Here is a 24,389-nt window from a genome sequence, read left to right on the forward strand (position 1 = left end):
TACAGAGTAAAAACAAGAGCACATGGTTTTGAGGTTGGAGAGTTTAAGCTTGTCTTTCCCTTCATAATGCGAAGCACAGGAAGAGAATCCAGCAAGGATGGCCTCCCTTCCTTTGCTTGTGAACAAAGAGAGTCTTTCCATCACCAGTGATGTTCAGGTCTGCTGGGACACACAAGGAAGTTCTCAGTAAACTGAGCCAAGAGCGGATTTGCCTGGTACGAAGTGATCCAGGCTGATGCATGAAGGGTAAAAGGATGATGACTTGGAGTCTGGGCTGGCGGCATCAGGCTAACTAGTGGCACAGTTAAAGGCAGTTTCCTGGCCCTTACTGATTATGACATGGTGGGGACAGCCCTAGGCCTGGCACTCCTCATCAAGGCCCACTCAATCTCTAGCTCCCAGCAGCCGTCTTCCTCCAGGCCTTGCAAGCAACTTCTCACCCACTTCAAATACTTCCTGCCTGTTGAGATCCTGAACAGAAACACCAGAGGGATTCTTCTCCTTTTGGTTCTATTAGGCAGGAGCCTCACGGGTCCTCAGGGCTCACAGGGTAGAATAAATGGAAGAACAGGAGTTTTTGTGACTGAAGCACCAGTAAGACCGCCTTGCTGCTGTGGTGTGGCCGAGTGCGGGGCATGTACTTAACATCCCTGCACTCCTTGTCATTCTCACTCACAGAAACCATTTGTGGCCTGTGCCGACTAAGTACACACATAGCTAGCCAACCTTAAGTCTGTGGAATGGAGGTGAGTGGAGGGCCCTCCCCAGCCATTTCTGTGGGACAGCTGGGAAAGGCTCAACATGTTACCACAAGACAGGGCTCCAAGCCCAGCAGTCACCAGACTGTGCTTGTGGCTAGATCTGGGCACAGGATGGAGATGATGTCACCAGAGTTTCACATTATTTCACCCAATTAAGTGAGAGTTAATTAGTATTTCCAAGGTGCTTTGAAGGGGAGGAGTGCTGCTTATTCACCGTGGGAGTGGCAGCAAGAGGCTCACTCACTTGCAAGACATGCAACACTCATCCCTCGGCACACATACAGCACAGGGTAGTGATCCAGGGCTGCCGGAACAAGGAACCACAAAGCAGGGTGCTTGAGCCCATGGAAGCGGAGTCTCTCTCAGTTCTGAAGGCCAGAAGTGCTGGCCATGCTATGCTCCTTAGAAAGCGCGTAAGGCTGCTTCCTCTGTGTATCTTCCAGCCTCAGGAGCCCGAGTGTGTCCTGACTTGCAACCACATGGCTCCCATCTGTTCTTTCCTCAGTCTTTTCTTCTGAGAACACCATCATATTAGAATTCAGGCTCGTCTAATCTTGATTTTTATCTACAAAGACTATATACTAGAAAGGCCATCTCACGGGGTTAGAACTTTGACATGGAACCATGGTCATGAAGTCAGGCTTGGCAATGTCTACCTGTCTGCATATTTTCCTTCCTTGTTCTTCTGTCCTTCATTTGAACAGCCTCCAGTGACTTTTGGCATCGTAGCTCTTATTGCTGTCATTGGTGCAGGGCTTTTTACAGTCTTGTTGTCAGGGTCACATAGTCCCAAGTTGGAAGCCCCTTCCCCACCATGTTAATCACAGCCCCACATAAGGTACAAAGGTGTATGCCCAAGTCTCGGAGTCCCATCCTTGCTGGCGCTGGAGACCTGGCCCTAGTGGCAGAGGCTCCAGTCCAGAGGCTGCAGCCGTGTGGAAGGAGCCCTTGCTCACCCTGGGCCACTGGAGTCTGGAGGATCCACCCACGCCTCTCAGCTCTGTCCTCTTGGTGACCTCTATTTATGTTTTGCAGTAATCAAACCAGCCCAGTGGATGATCTGAATCGTTCTGGCTTGGGGCTGAAGGTATCTAAGTTTCCTCAAGGTCCTGAGCCTAGTGGGCACCTAGCAGGTGTCCCTGTGGGGCAAGGAGAATAAGGGAAGCAGCCTTTTAGCACTTTCTTTTCTGAGCACCAACTTGCCTGGCTTCCCTGACCCAGAATTGTGGCAACTGAGCCTGTTAGAACTTGCCTGCCCTTTGACCTCTTTTCCAAGTGGAATTTAGCTTCAAAATGGAAGCTCCAGTATATTTCATGCCTCAGCAGGTGGCTTGGTACTATTCACCTTTTTCTCCCTAGGTTCCTTTGGCTTTTGGGTCATCTGTGAATCTTCACGGTCTGATCTTTCATCTGCTTACACTCCTACAGTTGCAATAAGAAGCCAAAGCGCTGCAGTTACCTCTCCTGTCTTCTAGACTCTTATATGTAGAAACTCCCAGGTTCAGCAAACTTGGCAAGGCTAGGAATTTGACTTCTTCTTTGCCAATGTACAAATCCTGTCCCATTATGGGTGCCTAGTCTACTTAAAGGCATCACTTACCACGAATACTTGGAGTGATGCTCCCAGATAGCTTAGCCTCATCCCTCTTCCTTAGTCCTACATGCAATTAATAAGCAGCCAAGTATTGTGTATCCTAGTGTCAGAGCACTCCTCAAATGATATTGTCACCCTGTTACACTTAACATCAGTCCTCTAGGTTAGATAAGTATACTTCTTCCTTTATTTCCTGGCCTCTGCTCTGCCTCTTTCCTTGCACTTGCTCAAGCATCCAAACACAAATGTACTGGATCTCTCCTTCTTCCCCAGCCCCTGCCACCAGCACTGTCCTACTCAGTATCACAGCTGTTCTATAGAAGTGGAATCATAGGTGACTTGTTCTTTCGCAACTAGCTTTTCACTCTACATAATGTTCCACAGTTCGTCTGCGTCGTAACATGTCTAAATTCTCTTCTTTTAGAGGGATGCCTATCACTGTATTGCACATGTACCACATTTTGTTTATTCATTCTTCTGTTGATGAACACAGGCTGTTTCTACTTTAGGGCTATTTTAATTAAGCTGCTACAAACCTGGGTCTACAGATATCTCAAGATTTTGTTTTCAGATTCCTTGGATATGTATCCAGAGGTGGGATTGTTGGATTACAGCATAACTCAGCAGTGGACAAAGATTCCAAAGCTTATCAACATCTGTGCTTCTGCATTTGTACATGTGTGTGGGAGTATATATGTATGCCCTCTGGTCTGCATAAAAATGTACATACATGTTATAAATCTTCTTTTGTTGTCCATCTTGGTTTTTGAGGAGGGGTCTCTCAGTGGGCTTGAGGTTATTTAGGGTAGACTAGCTGGCTAGTGAACCCCAGCCATCCACCTGTCCTTCCCTCAGCAGATCAAGGGTAACAAGTGTGTGCCAGCATCCCTGGCTGATTTTAAACTTACTTCTTCATGCTTGTAACACAAATCCTGAACTATTACCCTTGCCCATGAATACCAGCAGCCCTGATAGGTGTGAGCTGATGTTAATTTACACAACGGAGTAGAGCGCCTTTTATATTTTTTAGGTAAAAATTTTCATATATTTTGGCCATGTTTTCCCCTCCTCTTACTCCTCTGAAATCCTTCCAATGTGCCCCCCATAACATTTTGAGTGTCCTTTGTCCTATAAGTCTTTTTTCCCCCAGACAGGGTTTCTCCTTGTTAGCCTTGGCTGTCCTGGACTCTCTTTGTAGATCAGGTTGGCCTTGAACTCACAGAGATCCACCTGCCTCTGCCTCCCAAGTGCTGGGATTAAAAACATCTTAATTAAGCAGCAGTTTATACATCTTTACTGTGAAAGGGAGACCAAGAATATTTCAGGGTGCCTATATAATGCACAGGTGAACAGCTGTGGCTGCATACCAATACAATGCTACACAAGCCGGTGTTGATCAATGTTTGAGGTCAGCAGTTACCCATGCTTGAGCATAAGAGGAGGGATGCTTGGGCTCTTTGGCATCTCATCTCTTTGGTGGGTATGTGGACTCTTTGAAGGCAAGGGCTGCATTGCTCCTTCCAGTTTCCTTTGACTAGAGCTAAAGCTTTCTCTCCTCCCATGAAGAACAAAGCTTTGTTCCAGGATCTCAAAGGACTCACTGGGAGACAGCATGCCTTCACCTTCTTCCCGCTTTTGTGTCTCTGCTCAGGACATGGTGACATTCTCTCCACCCATTGAGCTGATGGGAACCAGCCTCCTGGCTAAGGGAAATCTCTGCTGGCCATCAATCATCATGTGGAGCGTTCCAGCCAATGGCTAAGCAGTGCTAAAGAGAGGAGCATACAGCAATGAGAGACTCCAGTGCCTTTCACAGTGTTTCTTTTCTTTTTTCTTTTTCACAGTTGCTATATGTGCTTATGTGTGCATGTACACACATGTTCAGGTGCACACTCCTGTGAGTGCATGTGTGGTGACCAGAAGAGGACACCAGGTATCTCCCTCCATTGTGTATCTTCTTCAATAGATTTCTATCTTATTTTGTTGAGACAAGGTCTCTCAGTGACCCCGAAGCTCACTGTTTTCTGGCTAGGCAGCCAGCAAGTCTCAGCAGTCCTCCTTCTTCTGTTCCTCACTCCTAGCACTAAGAATGCAAGCACATGCGACCATACCCAGCTTTTATGTGGGTGCTGGAGATTTGAACTCAGGTCCTTACGCTTGCATAACAGTCACTCTTACTCACTCGGCCATCTCTGCAGACCCTATTTCTGCTTTTGGAACCTTCAGGTTAGAACGTATCAGATTGAAACCTGACGGAGGCTTAGGAACTCTTTGCTAGATTAGGCTGGCTGAATATGAATGTGAAAAGTGCTTTCCCCCCTAAAACAAGTGGTCCCCATCCTGGTTCCAAGAAGGATCTTTGGGACTCCCTCAGGTGGCTATTGTGGGAACTATTGGTTCCCCCCTGCCCTGCCAAGAGTCCTCAAGTCTTAGCATACTTGCTGGGTACCTTTCCTGGGATAGGTAAGGAATAGGAAGCCCTTGGCCTCTGGGTAGCAAGGAAGTCTATAATGGACGGTGGGCAGTTGGGCTAGTGGTTATTATATTATTGAGGGTATAATTAGATGGACATGTTAAGAAGTGAGGGAAGCTCTAAGGAAGAAATTATGTTGGAGATAGAGTTTGAAAGGCAATCAGCTGCTGCCTCCCCCATAGTGAGCTGTATGCTGGATATAAGAGAACGCTGCTGAGGCAGCAGGTGGAGGGGGCCACAAGCTGCACTTCCTGGGGATGAAAGAGGAGAGTTGGGAGGGAGAAAGCATATCTTCCAGCATGTGCTACCTCACAGCAAACCTGGAACCTCTGAAGGACAAAAGACCACTTCTGCCCTTCGCATGGGTTCCATGACTACCATTTTGGAGTCATATACCCCCAGTGGAAGAGCTAGTTCAGAGACTTGCAGACAGGGATGCCTATTGACCCTTGGTTTCTCAGTTTCCCCACAGCTGCTGAGCCTCAATTCCCTGGCTTGCAATTTTTATTAGGTCACAATCTTGTCTGGCCCGTTGGTGACAGACACCTGGTGAAGGGCTAACTTATGGTACTCAGAGGTTGCAGACCCCACCACATGTATGCTCACATGGTGGCCCTGCTCTGTCCCAGCCTGGCTGGCTGTTCCCTTTTCTGGTTACTGCTGATCCACTAGGATACAGGATACTAGGAAAGACGATCACCCGTGCTTATTCTGTGCTGACAGGAACACTGGCTAGCTCTGGCCCTGAAAGAGCTATTGGCCTGGTGGAAGTGGAAGAAAGTGAAGCCACAGAGCAAGTGAAATGAGGTGAAGAGCCACATGCTGGGATTCTCGGAAGGAAAGGACTGGCTGGCTACTCTAGACCTGGAGACAGAGCCACAAATTTTCAGTGAGCAAGCAGGACAACCTGAGCAAGGACCTGGATGACAGGGCACGAGTCACAGTACAGCTTTGTTGGACTCCAGCAAACGTCAGTGTAGTGGTGGTAGTGGGAAGGTAGGCTGGAGAACAGTGAGGCCTGCCAAAGCACTGTTGGGTAGTGAAGCAGAATTTACAATTGTTTCAGCTCTGACATACTGGGTGGAGAGATTGGACTGGAGAGGGACAGATCAGCTTGCTGTCACAGCACACCTGACTCAGGTGCACATGGGCCAGGAAGAACTAGGTCAGCAGCCATAGAGATGAGAAAAGGGATTGAAATGGGAGATCACCCCAAAAGACACACAGGGGTTCAGGGAGTTAACTACTTTCCTCTGGCCTGGTTCTGCAGAGAAAGGACCACACGAGAGGTAGAGACCTCCATGCTCTAGGCAGCTGCTGTAGGCCACCAGTCATCAGGTGGGATGACCCCTAGGACTTGGGCCTGTGAAGAGAGCAAGTTGTGTCTTGTAGTGGCTAAGGTGAGGCTCTAGCTGGACTCAGTGACCGGGAGAGGCGACTTCTGTGGTTGGAACTATCTGCAGGGCGTGTAGACATAGTACCAGGCCCACCCTTAGTCTCGGGTCAGTGTGTTTGGGGCGTGGTAATTGCACTTCCTCCAAATGGACCTGAGTGAGGCATGCAGGGCATGCAGGGACAGAGTGGCCAGCAGGGAACTTAGGGTCTGTCTGGATGACTTCCCCAGTCTCTTCCTAATTAACTCACCTTATCTTTTAGGTTTCCAGTTTCTATCTGAATCAGGTTCACTCATAGGCCCATCTCCTGCCCATGGTACTGTGTACTTTTCCCTTTTATTTCATGTACATTGGTGTTTTGCTTGCATTTGTCTGTGACGGTGCCAGATCTTTCAGAACAAGAGTTACAGACAGTTGTGAGCTGCTATGGGGGTGCTGGGAATTGAGTCTGGAAGAACAGCCAATGCTCTTAACTGCTGAGCCATGAGCCATCTCTCCAGCTCCTACTTTTCCTTTAAAAAAGAATATATATAATACATATAATTATATATAATATATAAATTATAAAAACAAACATAGTATATATATATATATAAAATGAATGAGTGTTTTGCCCGCTTGCATGTACGTATGTGTATGCATCTCATGCATACATGGTACCTATGGAAGTCAGAATGGGCATTGGACCCCCAGGACTAGAGGTACAGGTAGCTGTGAGCCACCCTATGGGTACTGGGAACTGGGAACTAAACTGGTCCTATGCAAGAGCAACAAGTGCTCTTTACCACTGAGCCCTGTTCTTAGCCCCCATCTTCCCCTTTTGGAATTTGGGACAGTTTTCTGTTATATATCATCGTGTGATGCTACTCCAATGTCCACGCTACACTGGCAGCATCTACGCCTGTTGTACTCACTGCAGGAGCTCAGAGCAGCACCTGCTGAAAATATGTGGACTATGCAAGTAAACAAAAGCCATAGTTTGTGAGTCTTGAACATTCCCTACAGGCCTCTGTGTTGAAGGTTTGGACTCCGTCCCACGGAAGTGGTGGATTCTTTAGCAGATGTGGCCCAGTGGGAGGAAACGAGGTCTTTGAGGTACCGTCCTTCAATGGGATAGGGTACTAGAGTCCCAAAAGCAACAGAGCCAGGTGACCATAGAGGAAGTTCTTTAAAACTATGTTCCGAAACAAACATTTCCTTCTCTCAAGTTGTTTCTGTCAGGCATTTTGTCACAGCGAGAGAAGGAAGAACACAGTGGACAATTGGGCTTGACAAGGGCTCCAAGAGCTGTTAACATTTTCGAGGAAGTTTCAAGGCTCTTGGTTCTTAGTGTTTGCTACCTAGGGCTACTGCCTCCTCATGCAGCCTTCTGAGCTTTGCTCCCATCTAAGGTGCATCTTCCTGGCTTATGTTGAACTATGATTCCCTTCTAAGTACTTTCACTAAGTGTGAAGTTCTAAGTTACTGTAGTCAGGAGGACTTTCTTGATCTTTGCCCTTTACTGAGTATGAACCATCATAGGTTGCCCATATTTACAGAATAAAGGTCACTCCCTGCCTCTTTTTTAGCCTGACCAATGTCTTACTGCTTCTCAAGCCAGCCTTCCACTGTGTCTTTTACTGAACTGAAGTGATACCAGTAAGTGCAAGATACACTATTATTTCATATACGGTCAAGAAGCCCATGCTGCTGAAAGCTCTTGAGTATGAGACTGGCCTCCTCAGTTGGAAATACTAATGGGTGGGTCTGCACTCAGTGACCATTTCTCCATCCCTCCAGGTTCAAGCTCAGTGCATCACCTGCTCTGAAGAAACCATGCCACTTCAATTTGTCTTGCATAAGTGCATAAACACATCATTTTAAAATCATATTTCAGGGGTTTATGAATATAACTCCATTGCTGTGAGCTTTGTTTGCAAAGATGGCATCTTAATTACATTTATAGCCAAATGCCTTGGCAGCTTAGTATGGTCTCTCCCCCAGCAGAGCTAAGAAGCCAGAAATACAAACTGTATGGCTTTTATATCTTTATTATACTTTCTTCCAATCACCTTTGTAGCCTTGAACAATGATGAAAAGAACTTACAATTCTTCAAGAATACATTTCAATGAGTTCAGAGAACAGAAAAGGCAGGATTGTTAGATGGGTTGTACTCTTTGGAAGGTGGCCTGATGTGTTCTGCATCATTTCATGGAGGAGTTTCTCTCAGACATCATGGAGATGAAGGAGGCCAACAAGCCCAACACCCTATGTTCACTGGGAGCTGACCAGCTAACACAGCACACGCTGTACCATATCAGCACACACTGAATCACATTACCACTGACCAATAACACTCTGTGGATAAAGGGAGATGTTTTATGGAAAAACAATGCAGGCAGACACTGTGACCATCTTTGAAAGTGGCACTGACAGCATACAAAGGAGCAAGGACCCATTAGTGAATTTGTCCTTAGGGATTACAGTCATCAATACTTAGCTGTTTTACTGTGAGTACATGAAATGTATGTCTAATGTCTTACTCTCTTTACAATTTCTAGTTTTGCTTCCATTTTGAAGACCTTGTATGAAGTCTTGTGGCTTTCACTTTAGTGTTGGTGTACTTAGGGCTGTCTTTATGATAATGAACCCAGGAAAGAGAAGTAGGGGGAGGAGACATAAAGAATAGGAGTCTGCCTGCATAAAGAAGTCCAATGATCTCCTAGAAGAAATGTCTCCTGCTATTGTCACCTCCAATGTCATGGGGGGGGGGGTTGGGTATGCTACCATCTAACTAGCAAGGGCCACATAGTTCACTTAAGGATTATTAGTTCATCAGAACAAAGAGGAGAAAGTTATTGGTGAAGGCACTGAGGGACCTCACTTGTCTTTGCGCAAGTGGTGAAAACTTTGCACAGTCCTTTCCACGGCGTCATCCATGCTGACCAGTGGCCGGTACCCCATGAGTTTCTTGGCCTTCTCACAACTGTAGTAATGAAATGTGCCAGCCAGTGCCACCCGCATTGGTGTAAAAGTTGGCTGGATTTGGATGAAAGGACGGACCACCATCACCAGCAGAGACAGCAGGAAAGCAAGGTAGTAGGCCACCCAGTAGGGGATGTGGTACTTGGGAGCCTCATAATTGAGGCCTATCAGAATGCGGGACAGGAACGTCCAGAAAGGGATTGGCTCATCGTTGGTAATGTGAAATGCCTGGTAAAGGAACACAGAGTTAGAGAGGCCTGCACAGCTGCAGAAGTGAACAGGCCACATGGGTCCCCAAGCTCAACTAGCTGCTGGCACCACCTTCATTCAACTCTGTGGGAAAGCAAGGGCATGCTGCCCTGCCTGCCCTCTCTTCTGCTGGGGCACCAAATGGTTTTGGATGTGGTATTATGCCTCACATGCCTAGCTGCGGCAGTGTAACACGGCCTGTCTTAGACTCAGAACGGGCAGTGTTTAATTAAGGGCAGAGAGGGAAGGTGCTACAAAAAGGCCAGGACTTTCAACGAAGCTTAGGTTGGTTTTAGGAAGTTACATTTTGTTTTATCTTTGCATGTAACAAATAGTTCTTATTGGATCTTTCAATCCAAAAGCTATAACCATGCCATTTTCAACTACCCCCAAAGTAGTAAGTGGGAAAATGGAAAAGGTTCAGGGGAGAAAAGAGCGCTGAGTACTCAGGGGATTACGGAGCTGGCAGTGAGAGTCAGGGACGAAAGTGAGCCTGAGAAGTGGGAGCAAGGTGAGGGTAACCCAGTACATTTTCTCAACTCTGCTGCCTTCTGGAGGCCAAACGTCAGGGGATTCTTAAACCTCACTTGCTAGAGGAGTGTCAGGCTTGAGCAATGTGAGCCATGCGTGGGTAGAGAGGGAGGATGGATGTGGCATATAAGGAGGAGAAAATGGAAGAGGACACATCTCCCTAAGGCACATGTGACCACACCTGAAGTGAGCATGGAGCGCTAAAGAAAAAAGCCTGGCTCTCGGCTTCTAGATTTTGACTGTCCAAAGTAATGATGATGCAATGGTGTCAAACTTCCCAGAGGGTCCTAAAGCGCTGGGAGAAGCAAGTGTCTCACCTTCCCACCTACAGCTGCATCTCTGGAGAGGTGCTCAGCAGCCAGGATATGTCCATGAACCACATTCTCCACGAAGGTGAAGTCCACCAGGTTCTCCCCATTTCTGTCACACAGGAACCATTTCAGCCGTGCTGAGTGCTTGCCTGCCAGCCCCACCAGGTCCCAGCCCCACCAGGTCCCAGCCCCACCAGGTCCCAGCCCTGGACCTCAGCAGACTAACTCACTTCTACCTCAAGAGTGCATGCATCTGGGCCACCTAAATGATTGCAACAGGGAAGGAAGTGTGGCCATACAGAACTCCTGGGGCCTTTGGGGGCAGTGAACTACTGACTGTGAGCGCGTCATGTCCTACATGCCCCAGCAGGACCAGCACCAGTGTGTCTTCTTGGGCTCTGATTTGGGGTGTAGATCTTGAACACTTGCCCAGGATATACCCTGCCAATGGTCTTGCTGTTTTTTAGCACTGCCTCTGTAATTCCTCACAGTCTTAAATCAGGACATTAGTGAGAGTTAGTAAGTACAGGAAGACAAGACACTGGGAATACAAGAAAAACAAGAAATGCGAAGGAAAAGGCACTGAGCATGGTGACGCACACCTTTAATCTCAGCACTTGGGAGGCAGAGGCAGGTGGATCTTTTTGAGTTCAAGGCCAGTCTGGTCTACATAATGAGTCTAGGACAGGCAGGGCCACATAGAGAAACCCTGTTTCAAAAACAAACAAACAAACAAACAAACAAACAAACAAACAAACCAAAAGTTGAGCAGCCAACCATACCCGTTGTCATCTACTTTTTAAGTACACTAACTGTCTTCTATGAACAAAAGGGTCAAGGGTCATTGCTTCCCTCTAGAGCTTCAGCTTCTTTAATTTCTAAACAGGGTCACACATCTTGTCCCAGTGAACTTGTAAGACTATACAGCACCGAATAGTGTCATTCCAAAACGTATACCACACTGGAGATTGTGCAGGCGACCTTATGATTCTGCAGATGAAATCAGTTATGCACAGACTAGAGTAGAAGTCTTAGCTCAATGCTGACGTCTTTGTAAGAAAGGGAAAGTTGCCCACAGATAGCACAGAAGATGGCTATGTGTAGACACAGGCAGAGGTAGGAGTGACGCAGTGGCATGCAAGGAGCAGCAAAGAGAAGGCCAGAGCCTGGAACATATTCTCCTCACAGCAGCCAGAAAGAGCCAGTCCTGCCTGCCAACAGCTGCATTTCACACTTTCGGTTTCGGTAAGTGAAAATCCATTTTGTTTTAAGAACTGTTTGTGGGCGTTTGCTACAGCAGTTCCAGGAAATCAACATGGAGGACAACCGAGCAGGTCACATGAATGGCCTGCATGTTTCTGTTTACTCAACACTCTTGTCAGAACCGAATCTTCACTGTGCTGGTGTTCTGAGGTGGAAACTTTACAGGGTAATTAGAACATGAGAGCACTGCCCTCAGGAACGGGGTCAATGCCCGTATAACAGAGGCTTGAGGGAGCCTGCTTGTCCCTTGGCCACATAAAGATACACAGCAGGAGCCGGGTGGTGGTGGCGCACGCCTTTAATCCCAGCACTCAGGAGGCAGAGGCAGGTGGATCGCTGTGAGTTTCAGGCCAGCCTGGTCTACAGAGTGAATCCAGGACAGCCAAGGCCACACAGAGAAACCCTGTCTCAAAAAACCAAAAAACCCAAAAAACAAACAAACAAAAACAAAACAAAACAAAAAGATACACAGCAGGTAAAAGGACTAGACCCTTAATAAATAGCAATTTTGCTGATGGCTGATCTTGGGCTTCTCAGTCTCCAGAACTGTGAGATGGGAGTTAACTCATGCTTGTCAAGTTGCCCTGGCTATAGTATTTTGTTCCAGAAGTCTGAACAGACTCAGGCACTTATACAGTGCTGTTCGGCACTCTCAAATTGTTTTCTGCATGTGTGCTCACCCACGCAGAAGGGGACAGAGAACAATGGGAGTGGCCTTACCCAATTATGAACTTCATTTTGCCCTTTCTAGCTGCATCAATAAGGATGGGGACCATCTGGGGGTCCCTTGGGCCGAAAATGCCATGAGGACGAATGGCTGTGGTTAAAAAATTCTTCTCAGGGTTGTTGGCATCCAGTACTGCCTGAAAGAGAGCAGGAGAGAGGGGGACACTGTAAGACTTTTCCTTCCTATAGGCGACAGACTGAAGAGAGTGCAGGCCACTGGACACTTGTAGCTCACACTATCACTCTATCCCATCTGGACATGAATAGCCAACAATGCAGGAAAAAACTGGCGAGCCCCTGCTAGGATGAAATCAGAAAGCTCAGGCTGGCTTCAACGGCCATGTAAATGTGCAACCAAAAGGTGTAGCCCAGCTTCAGGCTTCAGTTTATGGAAAATGTCTGAGAATTCTAGAAGCCTCCAGAAAAGCTGCTACCACCAAAAGAGCTCCTACATTCAGTGGCATGCACAAAGCTTCAAGCAGACTCACGCATCATGCACCGAATACTCCGGGTGACAACAGGCACAGAGTTGGGGAGCTGGCTCCGTCAACAAAGCTTACTTTGCAAGCACAGGGACATGAGTTTGATCCCCAGAAACCATGGTAAAAATGTGTGGAGACAGACACAGGAGGATTCCCTGAGGCTTGCTTGACAACCAGTTTAGTCCAACGAATAGGCCTGTCTCAAAGGAGGTGGACAACATCCCAGAAGATGACACCTGGCTCAATAGAAACATATACACACACATGTCCATACACATCTGTTGTTGTGTAGACATACACCTAGACACACAAAGACACATACCGATGGCCTCGTATTGCTAGAGGTCCCATAGCTGTCAGAGCTTGCTCAGGTATATATTCTATGTTCCCACAATGACAAGTCACTCAATGATGCATTTCTCTGAATATGTCTCCATCCTTACGGTGCATGACGATATGAAGAAACGGATTTTGCCTCATAAGTAATTTCCCAAGTGATTTGTTATATTGTTATTAAAAACAGGGTGGCAAAATACGTCTACAGGTTATAGTCCCACCCACTTTAAGCTAGTTATAAACTGAGTGTACGGCAATCCAAGCTTCCTGAACCCTTGGCCGTCAAAAGGCTGCTCGGTGTCTGTGGTGCTGAAGGGAATGACCAAGGCTTCAAATGGCTTCTGTCAGTCAATGGCATCTCTATTACTAAAAAGAATGGAGTTTGAAGACTTTCTAGACTAGTCCCAAAGTTGATTCATTATTATTAAGAGGGTTTAAAGGGGTATTGATCCAGAAAGCAAGGTAACTTACTGTTGGAGTCACCTCCAGTTTTTCTGATTTCTCGTTGAGTACCCAGAAGTCTATGCCAGTGACACACTGATGGCTTGAGCCCAGGTGACACTGCACAAGGCCTCTGAGGTAACTACTATTATGTGGAGGCTCACTGTATGAAGGCTTTGGTCTCCCTTAAGCCTAGATCCATGGAACAGGAGGGCATAGCCTGGACCTGGGACTTCAGCATGCCGACGGTCTCTTAACTAGTTACGACTTCCACATGACTGTGTCCTGTTCTGAGCTGGGAGTAAGAAAAGCAGAGCAGGAAGGCCTATGCAGTTCAGTGGAGAGCTACAGTCTATGGGGACCAGTTTGGAGATCCCCAGTGTCCTGATAACACAATCACATGGAAACTATGGGACCCCTGATGAAGACTCTGGATCCCTCTGGGAATCAGTGTATTTTCCTGTAATATGTGATCATTTTGGAGTTTAAAGGAAGTAGTTTCCAGAAAATACAGAGAACAGTATTTGGCCACATTACATTATTCTGTCCTCTTGAAACTTCAATTCGCATGTGAAGTTACATGTCATCTTGGGTTCTCGGGCCTCAAAATACTAACTTTCCCATGTTCACAGACAGTTTTCTTCAAGCATCTGCTCAGCTAACCGGCTTTAAAGTACATACTCTCAGACTGGAGAAATGGCTCAGTGGTTAAGAGTACTGTCTGCTATTCTTGAGGTCCAGAGTTCAATTCCCAGCAACCACATGTGGCTCATAACCATCTATGATTAGATCTGGTGACCTCTTCTGGTGTGCAGGTTATACATGTAGGCAGAGCACTGAACACGGTATATGTAATAAATGTTTTTAAAAAAGCAAGAAGAATGTTAACTTAAAAAAAAAGAAAGAAAGAAAAAAAAATAAAGTACATACTCTCTCTTGCAAGATCTTGGTCTCTGTGTAGTAGTCAATGGGCCTCACGGCATACGGGAGATCTTCAGTTCCATTTTTTATGTCAACACCCTCAAAGACGACACTGGCACTGCTGGTTAAAATGAGTTTCTGCCAGAAAACAATTTAAAGGAAAACATAAGTTAGGAGTTACTGCTATTCCAACTGGCTAAGGGTCATGTAGAGCAAGTCCTACCTATAAGGCATTTCCAAGTCACTGGCTAAGAACGCGTTTTCATTTAACTCTTCTAAGATAAATCAGAGATCACCACCTTTGTAGACATAGGGATTCTAGAGTAGATCTTGTTTTCCCCATCCTATCATGTCTGAGGGAGAAAAGAAAACTAACACTATTCATGGCACATCTTTTGGAGAGTCTACATGGATGGAAGGATGGCCCACCAGCCTGTAGGGAAATGTCCACTTACAAAGTTCCACTGGATACTCTGATACCAATCTTGCCACGTGACCATATCCATCAGTCCTCATGTTGTGGTAACCCCAAACCATACAACTATTTTCACTGCTGCTTCATAACTGTAATTTTGCCATTGTTGTGAATCATAATGCAAATAGCTGCTATGCTGAATTCACAACCAACATAGGTAAATTAGGGGCTGGAGAGATGGCTCAGAGCTTAAGATTCCTTAGTGCTCTTGCAAAGAATCTCAGTTGGATTCCCAAGTGAGTATGGCACGTGCACATGAGCATGCACACACACACCAATAAAAAATCCAGAAACTATCTATCTATCTGTACACACACAAACAAATAAATACGAAATAACCCCCGCAAACCACAACCATCTTTATGTATATATGTATAAAAATTAGCCATATTCCTAAACATTAGCAGTAACTGATAATTTAGTATAAGTTGGTGATTAACAAATGATGAAGTTCACTGAGTACCACTGCAGATTGAGAGAGATTTCATCTTTATAGTAAGGAAGACTTGCTGGGTGGTGGTGGCGCAGGCCTTTAATCCCAGCACTCGGGAGGCAGAGGCAGGTGGATCTCTGTGAGTTTGAGGCCAGCCTGGTCTACAGAGTGAGTCCAGGACATCCAGGACTACACAGAGAAACTCTGTCTCGAAAAACCGAAAAAAAAAAAAAAAAAAAAAAAAAAAGAAAGAAAGAAAGGAAAAAAACCCTCAGTATTAGAAAGATATCAGCTCTTTTTAAAATTTCCCAGAACATAAGTGCAATTGCAGTAACAATCCCAGCAAGCTTCATCGAGGATCTCAACAAGCTGATTCTGTAGTGGATGGGAAAATTTGAACAAAAGGCTCAGAGCCACTGAGGGAGCTTTGAAGAAGTTGGTCAAGGAGTGAGCTGTAGAGGTACTGAGATAGAGCCTACAGCCATGAGGTCAGAGGTCAGTGCAGTAGACAGAAAACCTAGGAACAGAATCAGGCAGGACAGGATGCCCAAAGTATGCTACAGGCAGTGTATATTTGCACAAAGGTTGGATTAAGCCATCAGTATGCTGAACTGGTTAATTATACGGAAAAAAGTCAATCTTGACCTTGTTGCATATAATCATAGATTCCTGGTCAATTGCTGTTAAATATGGGAAGTAACACTTTAAAACCTTGACATAAAAGGCATTAAATACTTTTTCTTTTTGGTGTTGGAGAAAATGTTCCGTAAATCAATTTCTTTGCCCTTACATACCAAGCTATCTACCTCTCAGAGGATGAATCAGAGCTTCATGTATCAAGATACCTAAAGCTTCAAAACTCAAAACTAGTGGGAGAAAAGTTTCAGAAAGACATGTTGAGTGTGATACCATTGCTGTAAATTTCTATGACATGCAAGCAAGCCAATACCTTATACTGGAGGTGCATGGAATTAATAGCCCCTGGCTAGTTAAGAAGAGGAGAAAAAGTAGGTGACAACTGCAGAGGGTAAGGTGTCTTGCCAAGTATAAAGCACGGCTGAGTACGACAGTCAGTTCTGATGGTCAGCTTGAAGGGGTTTGAAATCTGGGAGGTACACCTCTGGGCGTGTCGGATTACTGGGAACTGGCCAGAAGCACCCCGAGGAGAAGAGGCCTGCTCTCGGTGCCCTGTTTCTCAGTTTCAGAGTATTTTAGCATGTAGCTCTGTGAACAAGTGAGCTGTTTCATCAAGGAACCAGATTTTTAACAGTGTTGTAAACTGATATGAGAACTTTGCATGCCCTTAGGTCTACGTCAGGACAGGCTTCCATCAGATGTAAGCAACAGTGCTTTCCTTTTAAAATTGAAATAAAGCTAGTAAACAATGTGATGATTTGTTTTGAAAGTTCAGCAAAAAGTTGGTCCTTATGGTCCAAGAATTCCACCTCTGGGTAGAGACCCAAAAGAATAAAAATCAAGGGCTGAGGCAGGTATTTTCATGTCCTATTCACAGAATTATAATTCACAACAGTTCAACGGTGAAAGCAACACAGACGTCTATTGATGGATGGATGAATAAATAAATTATGGTCCATCCATAAAATGGAATATTAGCTTTGAAAAAAAATGAGGGAAATTCTGACATGTTCCAATGTGGACAAACCTGAGAGACACTATTATAAGTAAAATGATAAAAAAGCGAATGTATTTATGTGAGCTCCCTAAAGTCATCAGACAGGTAAGCTGGAGAGTGGGGGCTGCCAGGCGCTAGGGAGCTGCCAGAAGGTAGAACTGCTGCTGCTGATGTGGGTAGAGACGGACAGTGCTAATGGTTGGACAGAAAGTGAATGCATGAAAGGGTTACAGTGGTTAAAGGGTATGTTGAAAATGTTAAGTATCTGTTGTTTCAACAGAGAAAATAAGCAACGTCTAAATTTCATAGTGTTTAAAGCAAAGGTCAACAGGCCTTAGCCTGTCTGAGCATTCAGTGGTCTATCTGTATTGGAAGAGTATGGCCCCAGCTGGCCCTCTGTGACAGCAACTGGTGTCCAGGACTTACTTTTTATTACCTTTTCAACATGTAAACCTGGGTAGGCCCAGGGAGACAGTAACAGGAACTACCGCCCCCCCCCCCCTTAAAAAAGCCTGCACATGCTTCTGGTACTCGTCACTGTAGCATTCCCCTTACCTGAACCCCAGCCTCTTTGCAGGTTTCAATGACATTCTTAGTGCCAATGACATTCACTTTATAAAAGAGTTCCTTGTTGTTACTGGACGGTGGGGGTGACGCACAGTGGAAAACTGTGCTTACACCTTTCAGAGCTGGGTACAGGTCCTGGAAAAGCACACAAAGACAAAAGAATCATTCCGGCTTAGGGCAGGTCAACAGCCTCCTCATGGTCTCTGTCATCTGCGGCCTGTAGGACTTCTGGCTTTTTATAATTATATAAGCAACACAAAACACACTCTTTGTAAAAAACTCAAACTACACAAAAGCATGTGGGATAAAACCAAGTTTTGTTTTGTTTTTTAAATTGACCCCTTGTTATTACCTTGTCCTGAATAAAAAGAGTATGAGAAGCCAGACAGTGTAGTGACGGGAAGGAGGTTTATAAAGCGAGTCAGTCTCACTTGCTTCTAGAAGGCGCCTCTTAAGACAAACAGGTAGCTACAGATCTGGGACAGTAAACATACTAAATGAACTCGTTCTATCACACCTGCAAGTACAGAGGCTCTCCACGCCTGCTTGGGGACTAAAAAGACGTTGGCTTCTACTGGCCAAAGAAGAGACAGTTTGGTCACCAGTAAGAGTAACAGTTGTTAGAGAAAGTAGGGAATAGAGGAAAATAAGCAGATTAACTCTTGACAACAAAGAGCTGAGGCATGAAATGACCAGGACAGCAGCACACTGCCATTGTGCCAAGTCTCTACAAAGGGGTAGGTTTTAGGTGTAATTCATGGTTATCACCAGAAGAAAATCACCAGATGACATAAAATCCCTTGTCATTAGAGACAAACATGGCAGCGCTGGGAAACCACTTGAGAGTAAGGTGTCATCTTCTAGGTATGCAGACTTTTGCCCACATAACTACCAAATGATGAACAGTAGGCACATTCCAATAGATAGGGTATTCTTTTTAAAAAATTAAATTTTATATTGCGGTGTGTGTGTGTGTGTGTGTGCATGTGTGCGCACACGTATGTGCACATCTGAAGACCAGAGGAGGAAGTAGGCTATCTTCCCACCTCTATTTTCCCCCCACAGGGTCTCACTATGCGTCCTCAGCTGGCTTGGCACTTGCTATGAAGAGTAGTCTGCCCTCAAACTCAAAGAGATCCACCTGTCTCTACTGCCTACATTTTAAAAAGATGCCTTGTTATTTCAGGTCAGTTGGCTCGTCAACAAGCTCCTGAATGTCACCCATTTCTACCCTTTTCATGTTTGTTCTGCAGGCCTGCATGGCCATAGATAACTTTTTGTTATTTGTGGGTTCTGTATCTCCTTAGCCCTTAGCGACTCTTAAGTAAGTTAATACATATTTAAGCTTCCCTAACAATAGCCTTTATACCTGTTTCTATTTGGAATCCAAAAGTGGACCGTGCATATGTAATCTGTTTTTCCATTTGATTTAATTTGGAGCGATTCCCTGCAGTTTACTTTCTGCCTTCTGTAACCCTGTAGTATTCACAGGGCCAGACATGTTATAGATTTCACAATTTGCATTTGTCTGTTCATTCATAATTTTACTCAGGTTTAATAGCTCTGGCAAGCCTACCACATCAGTGCTGCTGTGTCTGGATCAGGACACTGCTGGCAATGCCAAATTGGATCATTCAATGAAGGCGATAGCCGCTAGATTCTTCCCTAATCTGTAGGGTGATAATTCCATGGGCTGGTTACAGCACCCACTGATGGCTCTGTCCTGTAAATTTCTCAGCAAATGATGACAATCTCACTTGAGAGTGCCCTATACATTTATTGAGTTGACATTTATCTGCCAAGTAGACCCCTGCCCATCTGAATGTTCTTTTTAGTAACTATGGATGCATAGGTTCCCTTAATAATGTGTTAGATAAAAAGGAGTCTATGCACACAGAGCTGCTACACTCCTAGCTTCTCTTTATGGCTTTGTTTAACTTGCACATGTGGTTAACAGAACTCAGGTGAACACATTTCCTGACTCACTATAAAGGAATTACAAAGGATACAGGTGAAGAGATGCACAGGGGGACGTGTTGAGGGAGTGCTGTGGAACTTCCACGCCCACCCTGCACCAGCCTCCAGTCTCATGACTGAAGCAAATGAGAAAACCCAGCAAGGCCTGTCTGGTGAGATTCTTCTCAGCTGCTCTGTGTAGCATTCCTTCTTCCTAGGTGTGGGGATGGGTCCCTTCTGACACTGGGTGGGGAGAAGAGCAAATGACTCATCTTTAGAAAGATGAGCTGTCGTTTCTGTAGCCTGCCCTAGAGAAGCAGCTGTGAGCTAGGAAATGTGGATGAAAACAGATACTCACTCTCCTCTCTAACATATATAATATTGCTAATATATCTGTTTCTTTCTCACATGTACACATGTGCGTGCACACGTCTGCGCACACACACATACACACATGCGCATGCACACTTACACACACGCATACAGGTTTGTAGTCATGATGCACTAGGATGGGGGACTTGAACTACATCAAATCTTTACCTTGTTCTTATTTGGGAGATGGAAGCAAAAAGATCACTGCGAGACTGGGTTCAATATCCTTGACATAGTGAGTTCCAAGCTAGCCTAGACTACAAAGCAAGACCCCATCTCAAAGGTCCCCCTCGGTCTTAGATCTAGGGGAGGGGAACAGGGTGAAAGCGGGAGGGAGGGAGGAATGGGAGGATACAAGGGATGGGATAACAATTGAGATGTAATCTGAATAAATTAAGAAAAGTAAAATCAAAAAGACCCCATCTCAAAAGAATGTATGTGAGTGTAAATCTATCAAAGTCTAGATTTTATAGCACCTAGACATAATCAATATAAAACTATTGAGATACTTATTCCGTGCACAGGAGCATGTCTGTAACGCCAGGGCTGGGGAGGCAGAGACATGTGATCCCTGGAGTTCGCCAGCCAGCCAGCCAGCCAGCCAGCCGGGCTGAGTCTCAGCAGTGCCACCCTGCTTGATGCATGTTGCTTCCGCCTGAGTGGCTGAACGTGACTAGAGAACACGCTGTGCTAGGAAGGGCTTCCTGTGGAATCAGATGCAGGTGTGGGCAAACTGGGACGCCAGACGGCACCATAGGAGGCCGAGGGCCATGCCCAGAATAAAAGCAAGCAGTAGTGAGAATTTATTTGCTAGCCAGGGAAGCAGAAGGAGAAGACATCAATGGGTTTCACCAGTGCTGGGGTTATGACCTAAAGAAAAGTGTCATGTATCGCCTGGTCCGTATCTAGTCCCTAGTGACGGCACTCAGAGCTGGTTTAGGGGGTCACTGTGGCAGAAACATCAACAGTCAGGTGGCTCAGACAAAAGAACACATTATCTTTAAAAGTCTTAGTGAAAAACCCTATGAACAAAGCAGGTTTCTGTAGGAGGCAGGGGTTCTGACCGGGGCACCCAGTCAGTTCTGCCCTACAATCTTCACAGTTGTCCCCGCAATCACATAAAATCATTTTGTGAATTCAATCTCAGTCTTTCTCTCTTTCCTGCCCTGTGCACTGTCCCTTTCCTTCCCACTCGGGGTTGTTTCTCTGGATAACCCTGGGTGACAAGAAGAGACCGGGGCAGGGGGAATCAAAGTTACACAGGACAACAAGGAGGCTCTGGAGCCAAAGCTGCAGAGCGCAGTGTGTGCCATAGATACAGGTCCGGGCTAGGAATAACGATGGGAATAGTGGACTAGAGTATTCATTCCAACGGAAGAGACAAGACCAGTAAAGTTATTTTCTTAATCATCCACATCAACGGTAAAAGCAGAAATGTTGATGGGGCCACCATGGGTAAGGAGCTGAAACCACTGTGGAATGCAACAAGTCACCTTGTGGCTGTGGACGGCTGCCATAAACAGACCCAGCAGTTTTGCTGAGCAGCTTGGCAAAACCTAGGAAGAATCAGAATATAAATACCTCATAGAACATGGATGGAACTTGGTAAAGGAAAGAAGCTGCAGACCAGAGAGATGGAACGCTGAACATGGAGGAGCAGTGCTCAGGGCCCGGGGCAGAGGGGAGGGGAACAGGACGCTTGCCCTTTGAAGGGAAGAAGATGTCCTGGAAGTAGATAGTGGCGAGTGGTTGCTGAGTTTTGGGGAGCTGATGAAAATTCCTTCAGTGTGCATGTCAAAATTGTAAAGTTAGGGCTGGAGAGGTGCCTCTGCAGTGAAGAGCATGTCCTGACTGATCCCAGCACACACATCACATGGCTCACAACCACCTGTAACTCTGGCTGACAGGGGGTGGGATCTACCACCTCTTGCCTCTGCAGACACATGTGCTCACATGCACATACCAACATAGACATGCATACATAACTAAACATAATAAGATATTTTTTAAAATAAGAATTTTATGGCATGTGAACTATATTTCGGTTAAAAGGAAGGAACACCATATCACCTAGCACCTGCACACTCCAGGACAGCAGCTTGCATGTTGCAACCCATAATATGTCTGGAAAAAATGTTTTTGTAAAGTCTGGTTGGCATACAGCCTTGTCTGGCCCATGGGTGCTTTTGTGTCCTTGTGACACAGACAACAGCTGTTCATTCTGAATATTGACAACATGGTACGTCAACTTATTTCCTAAAACTTTTACATTTTTCAAAATAGATTTTTAATTTTTTTATTTAATTAATATATTCAGATTACAACTCAATTGTTATCCCGTCACTTGTATCCTCCCATTCCTCCCTCCCTCCCGCTTTCACCCTATTCCCCTCCCCTAGGTCTATGACTGAGGGGGACCTCCTCCCCCACTATATGGTCATAGGCTATCAAGTCTCATCTGGGTAGCTTGCTTATTCTTTCTTTGAGTGTCACCAGGCTCAAAATAGATTTTTTTCTCAGTATAATTACCCTGGCCTCTGAGCATTTAGTTTCCCTTTGGGGTCGGGCAGATTGGTGAGGCTGAGTGGGTCCTTTACCTGTTGGTTGCAGAGGTCGCCTATGAAGAACTGCACCCGTGGGTTAGCAAAGCCTTGGTGGATATCAAACACATTGACAGAGTAACCTCGCGCCAGCAACTGCTCCACCAGGTGCTGCCCCAGAAACCCGGAGCCTCCGATCACCGTGCATTTCTTAGGCTGGAGAAAGAGGATCAGAGGGTCAGACTTACCTGCCCTGAGCCATTTCAATGACACACACATCTGCCTGAGCTCAGGGAAGCTTGATATAATTGTGTTTGCTTACCACTGTTACCTCTTTTCCTGGGTTCAACAAGGAGGAAGAGAAAACAAATGAAACTACATTAGACTGGGAGATCTGATGATGTAATCCACCCTTTGTATTTACTGGAAGGGAATGAAATCTCCTATGGTCACACCAGGGCAATCTAAACAAAGGAAAAAAAGAGCCGAAGGCAATGCTTTTTTGCTCCTGATTGGTGATCCCCGGCCAGGGAAAAAAACACCCTAGCCATTTGAGAGTTTGGAATGAAAGCATCTGCCCCCAAACTCACAGGATGGTGATTTTTCTTTGCCTCCATTCCCACAAGGAGGATGGATTTTCTGGCTGTGAGCTGACTACTTAACCCCTTCATGCCTCAGTCCATGTATTAGGGGCCACTCTGATGGGATCTCTAGGCAGAAGCAGGCAGCCATTCATTGCTCAGACCCAGGGATTTGTGGTGCCTTCTCTGAACTTGGAGGAGCTGATGACTCAGCACTGGGGTGTGGTATGTGGACTCCAGCCTCCCCAGCGCGCACCCAATTTCTTGGCTAAACTCCAACTATGGGAAGTGGAGTAATGGACGGACAGCATGCCACCTGCAGGATGGCAATGCAAATGCCAACTGACATCTGTGCAGTAATCTGGCTCCTTGCACCAGCTACCTGCTCCCATCACGGTAAGAAAACACCTGCCAGCTGCAGCTCCAGGGCAGATGGGCTTCTTGTGGCTCAGGGTTTAAGGGAACTGCCCATCATGGTGGGAAGGCATGATGGCAGGAGAGGCAGGTGGCTCCACTGCATGCCTTGTCAGAAAAGAAGGGCACACTCACACTCACACTCACCCACCTGGGATTCTAGCACATGGGATGCTGCCACCTATATTTAGGGCAGGTCTTCCCTCGCCAGCTAAATATATCTGGAAACAACCTCACACACATTCCCAGAGGCATGTTTCCTAGGTGATTACAAATCTAGTTATAGTATTAATGAAGATTACCCAGCACACTGTCACTGTCCCTAAAGGAGTGCCTGGGGTCTTTCCAAAACTATATCTAGGCTTCCCTAAGGTGACAGAATCCATGTTTCTTAGCTTATATACTGTCAATCAAGGTAGGCTATGTGAACAGTCAATATAAAAAAGAACCTGTTTCTTATTACAAAAAAAAGTATTCAACTTCCCCTCTTTTTTAATAATTTTAAAAAGGTTACTTTATCTTTATGTGTATGGATACCTGTATGTGTACCTGTGCACTGTATACATGCAGTTCCTATGAAGGCCAGAAGAGGGAGCCAAATTGCCGGGAACTGGAGTTATGGATGGTGGGGGACCACTATGTAGGTCCTGGGAACTAAATCTGGGTCTGGAAGAGCATCAGTTGCTCTTAACCAGCCCAACCTCCCTCTTGTACCTTCAACACTGGCATAATTAGTCAGGTGCCTTCTGTAGATTTACCTGTCTTACTCTGGGTGTCCATCCAGTTTACAAAGTATAGTGGCTTAAAGAATGTTCCCCATAATCTTGGGCATATGAGTACCTTGTTCCCAGCTGGTGATGCTTTTTGGATAGGTTTAGGAGATATGGCCTTGCTGGGATGGGCTTTGAAGTTTCAAAGTCTTGTCATTCCTAGTGCTCTCTCTCACTTCATGGTTACGGTTCAAGATGTGA

The 24,389-nt window shown here is 45.8% G+C and overlaps 1 protein-coding gene across 1 annotated transcript; it reads right to left on the reverse strand.

The window, feature by feature from the left end:
* Positions 1 to 8,680: 8,680 nt before the first annotated feature.
* On the reverse strand, positions 8,681 to 22,717 carry Nsdhl (NAD(P) dependent steroid dehydrogenase-like). The gene is made up of 6 exons (XM_051142644.1): positions 22,481 to 22,717; positions 17,544 to 17,690; positions 14,457 to 14,585; positions 12,262 to 12,404; positions 10,285 to 10,387; positions 8,681 to 9,415 (listed from the first exon to the last, which is right to left on the reverse strand). Exons 1-6 carry the CDS (start codon positions 22,700 to 22,702, stop codon positions 9,083 to 9,085), a joined length of 1,077 nt encoding a protein of 358 aa, XP_050998601.1. The 5' UTR covers positions 22,703 to 22,717; the 3' UTR covers positions 8,681 to 9,082.
* Positions 22,718 to 24,389: the final 1,672 nt, after the last annotated feature.

This window comes from Acomys russatus, unplaced genomic scaffold (assembly GCF_903995435.1).
Source record: "Acomys russatus unplaced genomic scaffold, mAcoRus1.1, whole genome shotgun sequence".
NCBI classification, from domain to species: Eukaryota; Metazoa; Chordata; class Mammalia; order Rodentia; family Muridae; genus Acomys; species Acomys russatus.